The sequence below is a fragment of the Passer montanus genome, unplaced genomic scaffold (assembly GCF_014805655.1).
Source record: "Passer montanus isolate IOZ18808 unplaced genomic scaffold, ASM1480565v1 scaffold54, whole genome shotgun sequence".
Taxonomy (NCBI): domain Eukaryota; kingdom Metazoa; phylum Chordata; class Aves; order Passeriformes; family Passeridae; genus Passer; species Passer montanus.
The window spans coordinates 3,483,027-3,501,500 of record NW_024370374.1 but is presented as its reverse complement, the minus strand read 5'-3'; the positions used below and the strand labels follow the sequence as shown (position 1 = coordinate 3,501,500).

General features: G+C 40.7%; 1 protein-coding gene across 1 annotated transcript in view; it reads left to right on the top strand.

Annotated features, from left to right (window-relative positions):
• Nucleotides 1-18,474, top strand: part of SPON1 (spondin 1) — a 184,972-nt gene that overhangs the window by 2,979 nt on the left and 163,519 nt on the right. The window contains exon 2 of the mRNA XM_039725129.1: nt 3,813-3,919. Coding sequence (XP_039581063.1) covers nt 3,813-3,919 — 107 coding nt within the window. The remainder of the gene's footprint in view (nt 1-3,812; nt 3,920-18,474) is intronic.

Below are 18,474 nucleotides of genomic sequence, written 5' to 3'. Positions count from 1 at the left end.
TGAGGTAAGTTCCATGCCATTAAAATGTAAATAAACTTGCTTCTACAAAAAGGCAGTAGTGTGCCCATTTCACATGCTAACATGGAGTTGTCATACTTTCTGCTATGACATCATGAAGTTGTTATTCTGAAGGAGAAAAGGAGTACTAGACTAGTACTAGTCTAGTAGTAAGGTTATACTAGTGTAAGTATAACCCTTACATATACCTTCTGTGTGGATGCTGTCTCTGGTTTTAATGAAATTTACACTTGTAGGGCAGTTCACTTTCTCAGCTTTTGAGGAAGGGCACATTTAAGGTGTTGTGCTCCATTGCATTGCTTTGGGGACTTCTAAACCACGTTGAGTCTTTTCCTTTGCATTTCTTTCTTCCCCACTCTGTGTGCAAACACTTTTTAAGCAAGCATTCATCCTGCAACTACATCAGCCGTTCTCACATTTCACAAAATATGGGTGAAATCTGGAGCGTGTATTTGCTGGTACTTGTGCAATGTACAACACGGGATGTGCAGTTGTGTAGGATGAGAATAATCAGATTTCCTGCCTGAAACCAAAGGAGCAACTGCTTTGATCACCCCACCTTCAGCTTGGGACACCGGGGAAAAAGGAGCATGTTGGAGGCGTGTGCCAAAGTGCAACTTGTAAAGTAATTAGAGATTTGCCAGAGGGATGGAAGCAGGCAAAAGTAACTGCTGATTTGTAATCTTCCCTTTAAAGCGAAATCCTTAACGCTGAGGTTTAACTGATCCTTGCAGGAAGTTCGTATCATCCAGTGAAAGTTAATTAGTTTGAAGGCGGCGTGAGCAGGACACAGCTGTTGTTTAAAGCGGCGGAGTTTAGCCCAAGAGCTCTCAGCTCTTATGCAACAAAGAGCCGCTCCCTTGTGAAAAACAGATGTGCCCTGACAGCTTCCCAGGGCTGCCCGTGCAGGGCGAGCCTCTGCTCTGTGTGGAAGCCCCGGTGCCGAGGCCGGGGCTCCAGAGGCAGCTCCGGGGCTGGGACAAGCCCCGAGCTGCGGTGCCGCCGAGCGCACGGACGGCTCCGAGCGCGGGCAGAAACCCTCCCGGCTCGGCTGTGCCCCCGCATTCTGGCCTAGCTCTGGGCTGCCAAAGCACACATCCCTGAAGGTGTAAACCCCAAGGCACAGGGGCTGAATGGCTGAATCCCCAGGAGCCTGCTGTGCTCGGGCTGTCCCGGTCCCCGCCGCGCTCCGGGGCAGCCGCGCACGGACGGAGCCGGGTGAACCCCGGGGCTAGGGTGGCTTGTTTGGCTTTGGGGCTGGATTCGGGCTGGGGACCAGCTGCCTGGATGCGGCTGCTGAGCGAGCACACGGGCTGGGGGAGGGCGGCATCCCTCCCCGCGGAGCGAGCGCGGATTCATTCGGGGTTAGAATGACTGCAGCCGCCGCGGGGGCACTGCTAACCCCGGGCACCCAAAAACTGTGAGTCAGGCTTTGGAATCGCCCTCCTTTCCGATGTCTGTAGCATTTCAGGTCTTCTCTGTTTCATAGGTAGGTGTTTAGGGTTTTGAAAAGTGTAACTTTGTGAGGGAAATGAAAACTGTTGAGTCAACTCACAGCTGGATTCTCTGCTTGCTTGCACACACATTTAAGTATTTCTGCTGTAACCTTTAACTCACAGTGATTCAGAGTCTTTAATTGCATATGTTATGGAAAATATTTGTTGCATGTAAAAGGCCTTTATGGCAGTTAATTTCTAAGAATCACTGCTCAAACAGGAGAAATGTGCTCATCTCTGAGTTCAGCAGTGTGCTGTTCTCAGTTATTGCAAATGAGAGGCTGCCTGTGGGTTTTCATTCAGCCAGAGCTGCAGAAGTTTACAAAACTGGACTAATCATGCTAATTATTGGCAGAAAATGAATTAATGATTTGGAGCAATACTTTGTAAAATAAGCAGGAATTTTAATGGCATTATGCTGCTATTCCATTTTGGAATATAATATGTGAAATTTTCTTTCTCCCCCAAAATCGCGACATTTAAGCTCATCATAAGGTTCCATGGAATGAAAAGTGTGGTGAAAATCTTGAGAGTTGGGGGACTTGCTATTGTGCTCATCACTACCCCAGATTTGTACAGGTGTTTGCAGGTTTATCGATCAAAAAAGTGGCACTTACACAAAAGTTTGAAAATTGAAACCAATCTCTCCAATCCTTTCTTTTTTCCATGTATAGTCAGAAAACATATAGATATTTTTTTTTTGTACAAGCACTGTGAGTTTAAGACCTAAATACAGCTGAATAATGCTATATATTTTCAATTAGCCTATTTTATATTTTTCTGCTACTGAATTTCTAGATCAAAGAGCTCTCCATATGTTCCAAATGAACTCTGGGGCATATTGTGAAATCCATATCTTTTAAGGGCAATCTGTAATTTCTGGCAGTGTGCTTCAACCCCTTGCAGCCTATTTGTGAGAAGGAGTCTCTTGTGGATACTCTTCTATGGAGCAGCCTTGGTGTTTGTAATTTGCTCTGAAAACTGTGGGTGGTCTTCAGTTTTTATTGTGCCTGTCAGGGTTGGAGAGTGTGACAATAAAGTACTATAAGTGACTCTGCAATTTATGCTTAAAGTAAAAGCTACTTAAAACATTAAGAGTTCAACTTTGTCTCTTTTAGTTTAATTGTAGAATAACTTTTTTCCCCTAAAATTGACCCCTGCTTCAGGAAAGGATTGCTATAAGTTGTTGAAGAGTTTGGTAATTTCAAAAGCCGTGCCTCAAATTTCTGTCTCATTCTCTCTTTCTGATAGTGTTCAAAAGAGCCTCAGCTGCTGACCCTGAGATTATCTCAGCTGGTTAGAGCCTGGTGCTAAAATGTGGCTTCAATGCCTGTAGGGGCCATTCACTTCAGAGCTGGACTAGAAAATCCTTGTGGGTCCTTTCCAACCCAGAATATGCTGTAATTCTGTGAACTCAAGTTGCTGATAGTGAACAGACAGATGACACAAAGCTATCTTGCACTGGCATCAAATCAGGGATTTAATCCTGCTGCTGAGCATGGTGAAATCAGATTAGTCAGCAGCACATTACCTGTGCTCTGCTGGTGGATCCAGAGTGCCTTCCTGGCCAGGACAGGTGTGTGAAGAAGGAGGGTGTTTGCTGCTGTGTGGGATTGGTTTGGCAATCAGGGCTGGCAGCACAACCTTTAGGGGTCAGCTTCAGCCAGGAGTTTAATTCCGTGTCCTGTTTTGCCCTGAGGATGAAGCAGAGGAAGGATATTTTGAGATTCCCCATTTGCAGAAGCTGGAGTGCTCTGTTGAGTGTAGCTGAGCTAGAGCAGGCGATGTGGTCATCTGGCATTGCAGACAGAGAGACTTTCTGCGCACTGAAATACTTTGTCTGTGCTCAGAACTGGACAAAAACAAAAATCAAATGTTTAGGGATGCTCCTTTACATCTAACACTCCCTCATCCCCCCAAAAACAAACCAAAAACCCCTCCCAAAGAAAAAACAACCCAAAGTAGAAAAACCCCTTGCATGTGTGTCCTTACCCCCAAACCACCACCAAAACAACCCTCCTGTAGATCTGAGCAGATTTTCAATCTGGTTTTTAAAAAAAGTGGGGGGAAAAGAGAAAAAAAAGCCGAGGTACTTCATGCCAGTGTTTCTCAGTTGATGTGGAAACTTGGACTGAACATTTTGTATTCTGGCTGGCTTGGCTCCCTGGTGTCAGTGCTCTAACTTTGGCTGGTGCCAACTCAACGCACACCTTTCAAGCTGTGAAAGGAAACGCAGGTGGCTGATTTCACAGCTAATGGTGTGTTGTTTTTGTTGTTTCTCCGTTCATCACACCCCAGTGACGCTGTCTGCTGCCACTCCCGCCTACTTCCGAGGGTTCACCTTGATCGCCCTCAAGGAAGGAAAAGAAGGAGACAAGGAAGAAGACCACGCAGGATCTTTCCAGGTGAGAGAACTTCCCCTGCCCTACACCCCTGGGAGGCTTCTTTACTGCTTGCCTGGCTCAAAGGGAGATTTTACAGGCACAGCAGAGTGCAGACTGCGTTTTGGTAAGCATAAATGTTTGTGGGTGTTGACATGAGGACAGCATAGCATGTTTTGTGTTCCATGCGTGTTCAAGGCATGTACCTGGACTGCAGCTTGCCTTCCCCCATTCCTACAGCTAAAAATGAGCAGCACTTATTTGAACTAGAGCCTAGGACACCTGAACCTTTTATCCAAAGTGAATATTGAAATTGTTCTATTAATACTTTTGCTTTTGTGTTTCTCTGCCTTGACATTTTTGTCCACTGAGATGTAGAATATGACTCTGAGAAGTGTTTACCATGGCTGTAATGACTGTTTTATCATTCATAAATTAGATTCTGCTGTTTTATTTATGCTCAGTAGTACTTTACTTAATGAACACATTCAGTGGGATGAAATGTTTGTTATTAAAAGGATTAGAATCCAGAAGGATGATTCACAAACTGGTATTTTCAGCTACTCCATGCAGGGAATTCTGGAAACTGAGAGTATAAATAATGTTTATGAAAGAAGGTAGAAATTATGTATGTAGGTTTGAGTCTCACATGAGGTATTGTTTGCTGTTTGACTTTCGGCTTAGAAATATATTATTGTATTGATTACAATTTACAGGATGTGTAATAATATTGATAGTAATTTAATAGTGATTTCTAGGTGAAGATTTCACTTGCTTCGGGTTTCAAGGTTTTCAGAAGAAATGCTCAAGTTTCAATTTTGGTGATCTGCAAGGTGACAGAAATTAACATCTCTTCCTATATTTCTTCTATATTTTTATATGTAGCAAATATGATGTGCAAACTCAATAAGTAATTGCCCAGTTTTCTTACTGAGTTTGCTTAGAGGCCTCTGTCTGGATTTCATACATTCTGTAAGAAAATCTAGAATAAGTGAGAACTTCTTTGAGGTTGAAATAACTCCATCTTCCTTAAAATTAAACAAATTCCTATTTGGGAGAAATCTTTTTAATATGTACTTTTAATAACGTTGGGTTTTTAAATAATAAGCTAGTATTGATGGATCAGCGACTGCTAAGAAGTAGAAATAGTGATGCTTAATCTATTTTTAAAGAAGCTTGTCACCATTAATTTCTTCATTTCAGTTGTTGGTATCTCTGTGGCTGTGCCTAATGGAAAAAAATTTGGCCTGAGTTTTGTCTTTATTTCTAATTCACTGTGAGAAACTCACTAAGCTTTGCTGAAGTACATAGGCATTTTGAAGTTAGCAGAGTTGGAAGCAAATGGAAATTCTATATAGATGGATTAAAAAAAATCCCAATGGATCTCAGTTGAGGGAAGATTGTTTAATTAAGTGCATTGTCGGGGTTGCAATCTGAACTCGGTGTTCTTATGGGCAGGTGGGAGTTTCAAAGGTTATCCATAACTAAATTTGTATATCTGTGGTTTAAACAACACTCACCATGCTCATCCCACATTAGCACGACTCCCTGAAGTTTATTCAGATGGTGTCTGCCTGTTCTGCCTCTCTGGATACAGATTCTCATTTAAGAATTCAAAGAATGCTTGCAGTGGTAAATACAGACGTCCCTTGCACCATGGCTGGGTGGTAGCAACCAGGAGAAAAAAGATGTTTGTTTCAAGTGTTTGCACTGTGTTTTTATTAGAAAGTGAAGATGCCAAGGGTGGCTGAGCAGCTGTGCAGAGTAAGAAAAAGCTGTGTGTGTACAGCAACGTGGATGCCACTTGCAGCTCTGTTTTCCCTGTGTTCAGATGGAGCATATGTCACCCAACGATTCACACAGAGCAACAGAACTCGGGGAAAATTCCTTAACAGTGGCATGAGGCTGAATGCTGCTTTTGGGCTGCACCTCTGCCTCCATGAGGAGCCACATCCACTGCTCAGAGCCGGGTCAAGACAAAGCACTGCTTGAAGCAGGTGCTTCATTGGTTTCAGAAAACTTCCCGGTATAACCAAAGAATGGGATGAAATGGGATTTGGCCAAATTAGACTTTCCTTCCATGACTTAGAGCTTGTCAAACACTTGAACTTCCCGGTATAACCAAAGAATGGGATGAAATGGGATTTGGCCAAATTACTTTCCTTCCATGACTTAGAGCCTGTCAAACACTTGCTTGGCATGCCTCAGACTGGGAAGTGTGTGTTACAGTGGGTTTCCTGGAGGAAACCTGGCTGCACTCCGTGCTCACCCTGGGCCAGAGCCCTGGTGTCAGACTGAGCAGCAGGGCAGTGCCTCGAAGCTCTGGGAAGGAGCATGTGGTGGGAAAGAAGGGCCAACATGGAGTTTTTGACATGGATGTGGTACACCTAGAGGGGAAAGCACTGTTCCCAGGGTCACAGTCCCCTGGAGCAGGGGGAATGCAATAAGCAGCTGCTGAAATCCCCTCATGGCTCATTTGCTCCAGTGTCACTCTGCAGGTCACCAGGTACAGTCAGTCTTCTTTAATCATCAAGCTGCATGATTGTGACCCTAAAAATAGCACAGCTGTTAAAATTCTTGGTTGGACAGGCATTTTTTCCTGTACACTTTCTGGTTATCCCTATACTTGAGACCTTTACAGATGTGTGGTATGGACTCCACCATCCTACATCTGTTCTCCTCTGAGAAAACTGAGACTTTAAAATCTGATTTTACTGTTTGTTTACTCAATGCAGTCAAACTTCCTCGATTTTTTGTCCTTGTAGTGCACACAAGACACAATCCAGCCTTAAAATAAATCGCTTTGTCTCCCAAAACCACCACGTGTTAAATAGCTAAATTAAATATAGGTAGGGAATCCAAGATGACAAATTCAGTTGTAGAAATTTGGGTGTGGAATATGGCTCTTCCTTATGCCAGTAGTAATTGTACAGCTCAGTGAGGCCCTCTGAAAGCTTTGGGTATCTGTCCCATTGGCCTCTTTACACAAACCATTCCCAGCTCTTGTCATGCAGACTGCTGATCCTTCTCTTTTGTAATGTTTAGCAACAGTCTGCAAATCGTTTGGAAGGCAAATTAAACCCCAGGGCAGCAATCACCACTGGCTGACTGCAAAGAGTGTCTGTATAGGCCATTTGAGCCAATGTAGGCATGCAATGTAACAGATTCGGTCTGATAAATAATGTACAATATCAGAAATGTCGCGCTGAACCTCATCTCATCTATCTTCCTTGTTCTCTGAGGAAGGACAAATATTCCAAGGAAATTTTTGGTGGATGTTTTGTCAGTCTGTTCTGAAGTGTTCAACAAGGAGAACAAATTCATCTCTCCAAGTTTAAACACTTCAATATATTAGAAAATTTAAGGAGAAATTTGTAGATCTTTTACTAACATCTAAACTGAGTCTTCACTAATAGCAGTTAAATTGCTCTCTTACGAAATTGTCTTCCTAAATTAAGAATTTTCTTGATACATTATGAGGAAGACAGTCTGAAGTTTCCTTTATCCCCCCTCCAATTCCAAACACACTCTACCTGTTCATTTCTCAAATATTCATATTTTCATTGTAGGTCATCCCCTTCCAGCTTTGCTTTTCCTGCAGTCGAGTTGAGATTCCAGGCTCACGTTCCTCAGAATTGTACGCAGGAGTTGATCTGGTCTCTCACAATAAAATCACAGTATTTGGATACAGTAATCCCTGGAGTGGCACAGTTTTGGAGTCCCTGGTATTCAGGGAGGATCTTCTTAATCTGTAGTGTGGTTTGTTTTTTTTTTAATTTTTTTTTTAATGAAGAGCTTAATCCAATTTATCAAGGAAGTACTGAGCTGCAGTCCTGTCCTTCAAGATGCCATTCATTCCTCCAAAAGATGGTACTATTTGTGAACATACCTGATCATTAAACACTCAATATATATATAAAATATAAAAATTATAAAATCTTAATTATAAATATTAACAAAATAGTATATAGAAAATATATACTATAAAATATATATTATAAATATATATATTAAAATGGCATGCAAACATGATCTATTTCTCTCATGTACAGTGATAAACTGAATCACAAAGACTCAAAATTAAGCACTTCCTTGTACTGCTTTGGCATAATCACTTATTAGATTTGTATCTTATACCTGCATTTTTGGTGATAGTTTGGTTTGGTGATAGTTAAATGCCTTCATCGTAGTAGTTCCTTTTGCCTATTTTTTGCTCTAGAGTGGACCAGAAAAATTCTTAGTTTAGGCTGTTGAATTTAACGACCCACCTGTGCAAAAGCAATGTAAGGATGTGAGCAGGCAGAGCAGCAGCCAGAATGAAGGTTCCATTACAGGTGTGGCATTTATAAGAGCTTGAGGCTGTCCTGAAGAAGAAAACATTTAAGGAAAATTGGAGCAGTCAGCTAAGTAAGGTGGTCCTTTACCTTTAGTCCCTGCACCAACAGCCCAGACATGTCCTTTGTTTTTGGTCACCCCATTCTTTTGGCGCTGTTTAGTTGACTGATGTGCTCAGCAAGGCATTTAGATGAAAAGGTATTTTTACAGCCTCTTAGAAAAGCAGCTCCTCTAATGCTCTGTTTCAGCATTTTATAGGAATCTTACATCTTCTTGTTACAATGCATTTGGAAAGAAGCAGTCTTAAAAGGCTTTTAGCCATTTCTAATGATTTATTCTTGTATTTATAAGCAAAGGTTGTTTTATGGTTTTTAAAAGAATTAATGACTGCAGTTACTTTTTAAGCCTTTAATATTGAAATTCAGCTATACTTATGTCATCTTGATGTTCTTTTAGGCTTGTAAGTTTGGGTTTTTAAAGCTTGTATCCCAATATAAACTCATCGGGCTACTTTGTAAATAGCTTATTCTGGGGTGCATGAATTGGTGTAGTTTTCTTTCACAAGTGCCCAGAACTTCCAAGTATTTTGCTCATGTTTTCGTTCTCTACATTCCCAGTCCCAGCATCTCATCAGTGAGACAGAGTCTGTCATCTCACTGCTTAAAAACATGTGGAGGTAATGCTCCAAAGCTGTAATTACAGCAGTATTTTAAGTAGAATATGCCAGGTATAGGATTTGTAGACTAAGGAGCTAGACATGAATTCTGAGTCTGTAACATTTAAATCTCTTGTTCTTTTGCATTTGCAAGAGTATTCCCAAATTTTGTTTCTATAAGAGTCACTACAAATATTATTCTAGGCATAAACCCCCTGTATGTTATCATGGAAAACCAAACTCCAGTTCACCTTTCTGTGTAGGGTGGAACTGTTTAACCTCGATGAACACTTTCACACATTTTTCTAGAACTCCAAATTCAATATCTTGATATTCAGGGATTAAAAATGAGCTTAAAAATAAAAAAAAATCCCAAAAAAGTATCTGCCACTGGCAGTTTTAGCACTGACTGGAAAGTGTGAACACTTTGAGTGAGATTAAATATAAATATCTCTGGTACACTGGGAAAACCTCAACCTGAACCACTTATAGGCAAGATTTTGGTTAAGAAATTGCCTCAGGAGGGAGTTATGCCTTGCTTAGAGCAGTAAAAGGCGATGTAAGAGAGTGACGAGCACCAGGAGCTTGCAGAACAGAAGCAGCTTTGAGGGTCATTATTTGCTACTGATGAGGCTGGAGAAAACCAAACTGGATTCCAACTGTGCAGTTTTTTGCTTCTTTCCTTTGCATTTTTATTTGAGTTTCAGCTCGTGCTATGAATGAAACAAACAAACAAAAAAATCTTTACATGGTAAGGTTTTTCAGGTTTTGCATGCTTTGGTTTCTTACACCTTGGGCCCTCCCCCAGTTGATTGTGTGCAGAGCTGCTGTCTTTTAGAATAAATGATTCAAACAATAAAATTTCACAGCCAAAATCAGAAAATATAAGAAATTTCTGAATACTGTTTTGTTATGTATTGTTACAGTGCATCTTTGAACTACTAACACAGGTACAAGAGGAAATAAAAATTAAATTGGACTTGCAGTGTAACTTAGTTCACTGGTGAACAAACATGGGATTCAGTCTCTTAAGCTGGGCTCACTCTTCTATTGTCAACTTGCTTATTTCAGTTTTGCTGGAGTCCCTTTTCTGAGGGTTTTCTTGCTACATCAGTACCATCAGTTTAAAAAACAACTTTTTTAGTTAATTTGGCTTTGGTTTATCTTCTGACATTTCTTTTTCTTCACCCTTTTCCTATCTTCCTGTTTGGCTGTGGAAAAAAAATCTAACTTCTGGCCACATAATATTTAGTCATCTTTCTTTAATCTAATCTAGTTTTTCCTCTTCTTTCTTTTATTTTTTTGTCTGCTGGAGAAATGCTTTTTCTTGAGAATGACTTCAAATGATGATTATGTCTCAGCAAGAGCTTATGTTTTTTGGAAAGGCTTATGCCTAAACAAATATTTAATTTGTGATGATTCAAGTTCTGTTTTGGAAAAATACCAGCCAAAACACAAACCAAAGAAACCCTCTAAAAACAGTAGAACCAAAACCAGGAAGAATGCTTTTTTGAGATTAGCTGAAACTCCAGGCTCCTCTTCAGAGCCAAGGTTTATCAGAGCTGGATTATCTCAAGTGTAACTTCTGCCCTGCCTTGCACACTGCCAATGCAGCAGAGCAGACTATGTCATGGTAAAAGATCAGAATTGCCTAATTAAATCCCCTGTTCAAGAAAAATGTCTATTGGTCTTTTCTGTTCTTTGGATTAGCATTAAATTTCAAGACTTCCTGGTTCTAAGAGGCTTCTGAAGAGACTCATTAAAGAATTGTTTCCTAGAATTTGGCACTGACACTTAAATCAATCCTCAAGAGAGGGAATGACACTGGAAGCACTGTTCCCTTCTGCCTTGGAGATTCCAACCTGCTCCTCAGACACATCGGGGTTCAGAGTCCCATTCTGGGCCTCTGGGGGTTTGGGATTATTTGATGCCTGAAGAGGGTTCTCTGTTCAGGTCCTGCTTCCAGTCCAGAGGCCAGTTTTGCATTTACAATTGTCTCACCCTGAGACAAAGTCTGGATGCCTCTAACTCTGTTTTGTCAATCAGTAAGAGCTGTGTGTTCTTCCCCAGGCTGTATTTAAGTGGACATATCTGTCTCAGTGACTCTAAGGGGATTTACTTCAAATATCCGTTTATTTCCAGCCCAGCTAAACTGCCTAACTCATTGTTATTCCCCTCTCAGATAATCTTTCTTCAGATGGTGGCACCTGGGCCATGTGAAATTTTAGTAAAGATATTTAACCCCTCTGGCAGCAGTCAGTTGCTCTACAGGTGCCATATGGCAGCTGTCGTGGGTTATAACTCCAGATGTATGTAGGCTCCAGGTTCATTGGAACATCTATTCAGAAGCTCTTCCTTCATTTATAACGTTGCCATTATGTTTCCCTCTTAGATTTCCCTTTTTGTCACCCATAATTCACCAGCTTCATCTAAGGCAGTCATCAATTACTCTGCTTTGTTTCTCTGCTGAGAGAGATCAGCACGCTTATCTCTCAGCTCCTGTGCCCTCCTGAAATGCTCCAAGAATTACCTCTGATGTAGTTTGCCTTTCTGCTGAAACCTTCAGCACATCACTTCCAATCGATGGGACCTTCCAGCAAGTGTTTGTTCTTTGCATTTCCACTTTGCATCAGGTTAGAAAGCATTTATCAGGCATTCCCTGCTGACCTGGGCTGTCTGAACTATCACTGCCTGTAATCCTCACCCTGACAATAGGGGTCTGGACACCTGTGCTAACCCCCGAAGGGCACAGGGCTTTAAAGGGAGGGTTATTCTGGGAAAATGGGTTTATTCCTCCACTTCTCTCCACATAAGCACTGTCAGCTTCCAGCCTGCAATGACAGGCCATGGACTTATGGAGTTATGCCTGTGCCTGAGAGTCTTTTCCCATGATGTGTTTTCTTTTCCCATCGTGTGAATTGGGACAGTGGGGATAGAGGGGAGAAGGGTGAATGAAAGTGATGATAAAGGCTAAGGCTCAGCTTGACAGTTTCTCCAGGTTATATGGACTAGAAGAAAATCCTGTTGTCAGTCCTCTGGACTTCTGAAGGTACACAGATGCCAGTAGAAAGTCTCCCAACTACCAATTAAATTTAAATTGTGGTCTTTCTTTTATTCTTTTTTTGTTGTTGTTGTTTTGTTTTGTTGTTGTTGTTTGTGGTCTGGTTTGCTGTGTTTTGGCTTTTTCTTTTTTTGTTTTTCTTATTTTTTTTTTCTTTTCTCCACTGCGTTAAGACATTTTGATGACTTATAAGCAGAATGGCTGTTTTAAATTCAGCAGTTTACCTACCTGACTCATTTAGGAATGGCTGCTGTAGGCAAAATCCTTCCTCCAGGCTTCATGGTCAATTCTCACTGCAGCTCACTGCTGAATTAATTGCTGCTAGACTAAAAGTACTGCTCGCTATGCCTGTTGTCTTGAGAACTGCTTCCTGAATTCAGAAGGCACTTTTGCATTATTCAAGTGACAATATTTTTAGCTTCCATTATTCTAGACTGCACATGTAGCCTGCTCAGACTTAGCTGTGGACTGCCCTGAGTCTTTCTTCTCAACTCTTCCCTTTCTAATGATGGAAGTGACCTCTCAGTGTTTGCCAAGGATATTGTTTCAGCTTCCACTGCTGCCCTGTGCAGTTGTAATTGATTCTTGTCTTTGCTGTGATGGCTCTCTCTCATGACCTAACAACCCAGGCTCGTTACTCATCTGATCACTGTGTGTTTATTTATCCTGCCTCAGAATGACACAAGACCTGCCCAGGAAGCGAGCATGCCTTTGGATTCTGGTGCATTCAACATGTTTGCCTTTTGGTGCTTTGTCTTCACTTACCTTCAGAGATGGCTTTGGTCATTTCACTTGGTGCAGTGATGAATGGAAATCTGTAATGGTGTCCTCAGAATGATGTGCAGGGGCTCACACAACTGAGAAATATGCCCTCTCATCCTAATCTTATCAAATGTTTTGCTTCAGTGCTAGTCTTTACTCAGAGACTTTGCAGACAGTTTCTCATCAGGATGCTTTGTTTTCCTTTGGTCTGTTTTTTCTCAAAACTGTGCAGTAAAGCTCGTATGTAGCTTTAAGAAGTTTTTTTTCCCTGACCAGGTTGAGGCTGTTTGGAGTCCCAGACCAAAAAATCCACATAATGTTGCTCTTTTGCAGAGCATGTCTCATCTAGCACAATGCTGGACCACTTTAAGGTGAAGGGACCTTGTACATCTCCATGAAGTCTGGGATTGTAAGGATATCTCCAGCAGAAAGTGCTGAAACAAAAGGTTCTCTTTCGACTTACAGACCAAGTTCAGTCATCAGAATTTCTCCTGATTTGTCTCCCATCCTGATCTCCTTCAATCTTTGCTGTCCACCTCAACCAACCTCTGCTTAATTATCACCCGAATGAGGTGCCCTTCCCTTACAGCAAACAGTTCAGGAAGCATTTGGACAATGCTCTGGGCACATGGTGGGGCTCCTGGGGATGGTCCTGTGCAGGGCCAGGGGCTGGACTCAATGATCCTTGAGGATCCCTTCCATGTCAGCACATTCTGTGATTCTGTGACCTTTCCTCTGATCACTGGCTCTGATCCCAGCCTGTCCCCTGAATCTTGCCCTGTGGGGGTTTCCTGGCTGTGGTCATTGCTGCTGTGAGAATAATGCTTTCATGGATGCTTTCTCACCTGGGAAGATGAGAATGTTGTTCTGACAGCCCTGCTGCCTGTGCAGGACTGACATCTCAATCAGCAGACAAAGCCAGGAGATGTGGCTTTCACTCCAAGCAGGGGATAAAGTTCTCTGCCTTCCCCCTTTGCTCCTTTTGCTCTGACCTCCCTCAACGCAAGGCTTGCCTTCTAGACTGGTTGAGGCAGGTGCTTTGCTCAATCTCTCATCAATCTTTCATCATTCCCTAGCAGGGAATCAGCCATGAGCAGAAATGGCCCCTCCACAGACCCTTCTGAGCCAGGTTGTGTCTCAAGGCATGGTCTGGATGTGCCCATTCCAGACACCATCGGGACTGACTTACAGGAGCTTGGCTTGCTAATCAGGCTGTAAATATTCAAGGATTTATCTAGAAATAATGTAGCACTTGCCACTGTTATTGCATTGTTCTGTTTTCTAAAATGATTCTTGACTCCTGCTCCAAGCAGTTGTGCCTCTGGAAGAACCTGTTATTGGGAGCTGCCCAAAGTGGAAATCTACATGTGAACAATCATTGAAAGGGGACAAGAAAATTTTCTTGTGAGAAACTGTGTTCCTCAGAAGATGGTTGTATTTTTTTTTTTAACTTATTTATCTCAAACCATCCCCCTTCTGCTCTGTCTCCTTTTTCACTTGCTATGAGAAAAATTGAAAGTCAGATATTCAGCTTCACTTTTCTCATGGTTGCATAAGAGGCAGGATGTGAATATACACAACATGTTCTGCAAAACCAGAATTTTCTGGATTAGGTACTTTTGGTTTCAATGGATATAGCCAAGTGACTATATAATGAATACTGATATATGCAAGATGTTTAAACAAGCCATAATTACTGGTAACCTGTTGAACTTTTGGCACAAAAAATAATTATTTTACCAAACAAATTCTCAAGCAATATTTGCCAGAAGATACTTTGTATTTTTTTATGCATAGTTACTTTTGATTCTTAAAACACCATTTAAATTAGTTTTTGGACGAGAATAAATCAAGAACAATGAAGAAACTCCCGATCCAGTTGCACAAAAGCTGATGTTTGGCTCTTGAGAATGCTTTTCATAGTAGTCAGTAATTAGAAAGGGAAATTCCCTGCTGGTGTAGAGCTACCATTTTGTTCCCTGTTCCCTGCATTGTTGCTGGGGTAGGGTTATTATGCAATCCCTCCCGAGCTCATCCTACCAGACTGCTCGCTAATTTGTAGGCTGTAGGTGTAAATTGAAAAGCCTTCATCCTGCTTCTGTTTACTTCACAGATTGAACTGGGCTCCAATTATTCTCATCTATGTGAATTGAGGCACTGTTGCTGCTCTTGCCTCTTTTTTTCTCCTTGTGGGTGGGCACAGCTCGTTTGAACCTGCTTTTCTTTTCCAAAGAAACATTTAAAAGAATGAGCATGTGAGAGGTAGCTTTGGTACTTAGTGTTCTATAACTTTTTGAATTATATATCTTGATACAGTCAGCAGTGTAGCAGAGGTTGCTTAGGGCATTGCCAGTGTTTATTCATTATTTGTCAGGCATACATCACAGTTTTGTTCTCCTAGAACCCATTTAATCTTTTTTAATTTTTATTTTTATTATTTTTTCCTCCTAATTTCAGCTGGATGAGTAAAGTTGACTCTGATTGTATGGGAGACTTAATTATACCTGTTATTGCTCTCTTTAGCCTGTTTGTCACAAACTTATTTCAGCTAACAGATTGCTTTTAAATAGGAAGAATACAGAGTAGAGGAGAGAGGGGACAAAAAGTAGCAAACAAATTATGAAAATGGAAAAAAAATACTTTTCACTACAATCTCTCTTGAGCAACAGATACTTTCCTAGGAAAGTGAACTTCCTATTTTATATGGTTACATGAGGAATGCCTTCTGGAAGCTTCAGGGAGGTATTTTAAATGGTTGCTAAGGCAGCAGTTTGTCTCTTATTGCTGTCCTTTCGCTCTGGCCTTACTCTCTTTACTGTGGGAATCCCACATGCAGGAGTAAATGAAAAACCTCCAGTCAGTAAATCACCCCCCTCTCCACTAATCCTTCCCGTTAAGCAAATCTGCCCACACATTGTGATAAATCCCAGATTAAGACAATCATAAATGTTTTCTGTATTAGCTGCAGTGAGGTTTTTGACTGTACAAAGTTTCTTGGCTTCCTTTAGAATCTTTCAGTAACCTACTTTTGTTGTCCATAAAGATTATACAAAGTGTTTGTGTGAGTTAGAATTGGGTTATGATATATTTAGGCACTGGCCTTATATAATGGTCTTAGTTTCAATACCATGTCTTGCAAACAATAATTTCTTAGACATTGTGTAAGATTTTCCCAAAAGATGAAAAAGACCCATATGGTAGCTTCTCAAAACTCTTTTTTTTTTCCCTTTTAGTTCATTTGATGTTCCACTGATTACATTACTTGCAAAATGAATTAAACCCACATTCTGAGCAGCCAGCTTTGTGTGTGGTGCAGATGTTACTCAACTGGCAGCTTTCACAGGAAGAACATTGTGTACATGGCAGTGTGCTCTTAGGCTTCTGAACCCATTTGCCCTCTCTCTGCTGACTATGAGAGAGATTTGGGATTTCCTCTTGGGAGGAGCAAACCTGATACAGCCTGTGGAAAAGCTGGTTCTGGAGTTTCACCATTTCTGGTCATGTTTTTAATATCTATACACATCACGTCCTCTAAAAATTTAGGATACGCCTGAGCCTTATGAGCTAAACTTATATGAATATGGAAAGGAATACTGCAGGATTAAAAACATGATAAACATATAAAGGCAGATAAAATGCTAATCTCATTAAGATACTTGAAAAATTCTCTTGAATTTTGAGAAATCCTAGCTAAATGTTTTCCCAGTTAAGTTTACTTAGTCTTGTCCTAATGATTTTCCCTTGTCAGTGCTCCTCCTTTGCACATTTATGAATATAATACAGCTCTCAAATGTTATTTTATATTGTTTTTCTGATTAAGACTTCGAAGTTTTTTACATGAACTAAATTCCATAACCATTTTTTTTCTTGGAATGTGAATTTATGATATCCATTTTGCAGAACATGAAGTATTGAAGGAGCTTGCTCAAGATTACGTATCGCACTTGAGCCATGACTAAACTTCAGGGGTTCTGCTCTTCACAGGCAGTGTTCACCTCCCAAGCCAGGAATGTTTCACTAATCATCCATCTCCTTGCATATAACTATTGTCCATGCATAAAAAACAAATGTTTGTTAAATGCTTAACCTTCAAATCATGAATATGAAATATAATATAGAGATTTTAAAATAGGGGAGCATCGTCTAATTTTATGTATTTGGGGTGGGAACCATAAAAACAATTCCAGTAATGATAGCTGTTGTCCTGGTATGTATCAAAAAGATAAGCAAATCTTTCCTGCTGCAGGATTAAAGTGATGAAACCTCTCCAAATACTCTCTTAGCACTCTAGGCTTAGTCACTTAAACAAATAAATGTGTTTGGATTCATACTATGTTTTAGCTCTTCCTGTTGTTTGGCACAGAATCAGAAAAAGCAACGTTTACATGTATTTTGGATCACTAAACTGGATGGTGTAATGCCTACTGTGCTCTGTAAAACATGGAAGTGTTGGTGGTTTTTTTTTTAATGAAAATAAGAAATAATGAGAATCTCATTGAATTAAATATTATTCCTTGCCTTTAAACTGGATGGTGTAATGCCTACTGTGCTCTGTAAAACATGGAAGTGTTGTTTTTTTTTTTTTTTAATGAAAATAAGAGATAATGAGAATCTCATTGAATTAAATATGATTCTTTGCCTTTGATTTTAATACTTCTCTAATTAGTTCATATTCTGGAGATTACCTGTCATTTATCAAATGTTGGTATCTCCTGCAAATTAATTTTTCTTTTAGATATGGTTGAGTTTCTGACCATCACAGGAGCTGTTTTTCCCTTTCTGAACCAGGTTTTGTTTTTATCCTTTTTGCTCAAGTTGTTTTACAGTTGCATTCCTTATAGAATTATTTTCTCAAGTACCTGTGCAAAATATGTATGAATAGTCTCAAAAGATGGAAAAGCACAGAAAAAGAACAGATCCAGGGTGCTGACTTTGAGCTTTATGCAGCTTTTCATTGAAATTTATTGAGAATAATTCAGAATAATATTGAAACTATCAAATCCCTCTGAACAAACACTGGTGTGATTGATCATCCCTAACACCTGAGATGGATTTCCTGCATCACCGAAGTTCAGCTTTAGGAGTGAGAGATGGCTTCAGACTCCTCATGACTTAGCGCTGACCTGCAGGGCAATATTCAGTTCCTGCAGTGAAAATATGAGTTATTTCTTGCTCTTCCATGCTCATGTGCTGCAGATGCTTGGATAGATGGATTAGATTGTTCCATCCCCTTATGGTGAAATTCTCAGGTAAGAACTTTCACAGTTACACACTTCAGATCCTCACAGGGGAGTCAAAGAGAAAGGGACAGCTGTTTGTATTCCTACACAGCAACACCTCATCTCTTTGGGAAGGTGGTTTTGTCTGGGCTCATATTTGGTGCTGCACTGTGTTTAAGTGTTTTGGAGAGAAGCACAGTGAGAAAATGAAGTCATCTGGCTGAAAGAAGCTTTGTTCCAGGTTGGAGAAACCACCTGTAGCAGATCAAATGAAGGGGGGAAAAAAGGCCAGGAACTGCAAAGATACAATTTTTAATGCATATAAAAATGAGAGAAGAAATTCATTGAATGCCTACTTCAGAAAATCATGGGGCAGTGTAGGTTGGAAGGGACATTGAAAGAGCATCTGATCCAGCCATTCATATGAAAAGGAGTCTGGATTAATTTATTTTGACCCTTGTCCAGGCACTTGAAGACCTCCAGAGATGGAGACTCTACCATGTTCCTGTGGAGGCTGTTCGATTGATTGATTATTCTCACTGTGAAA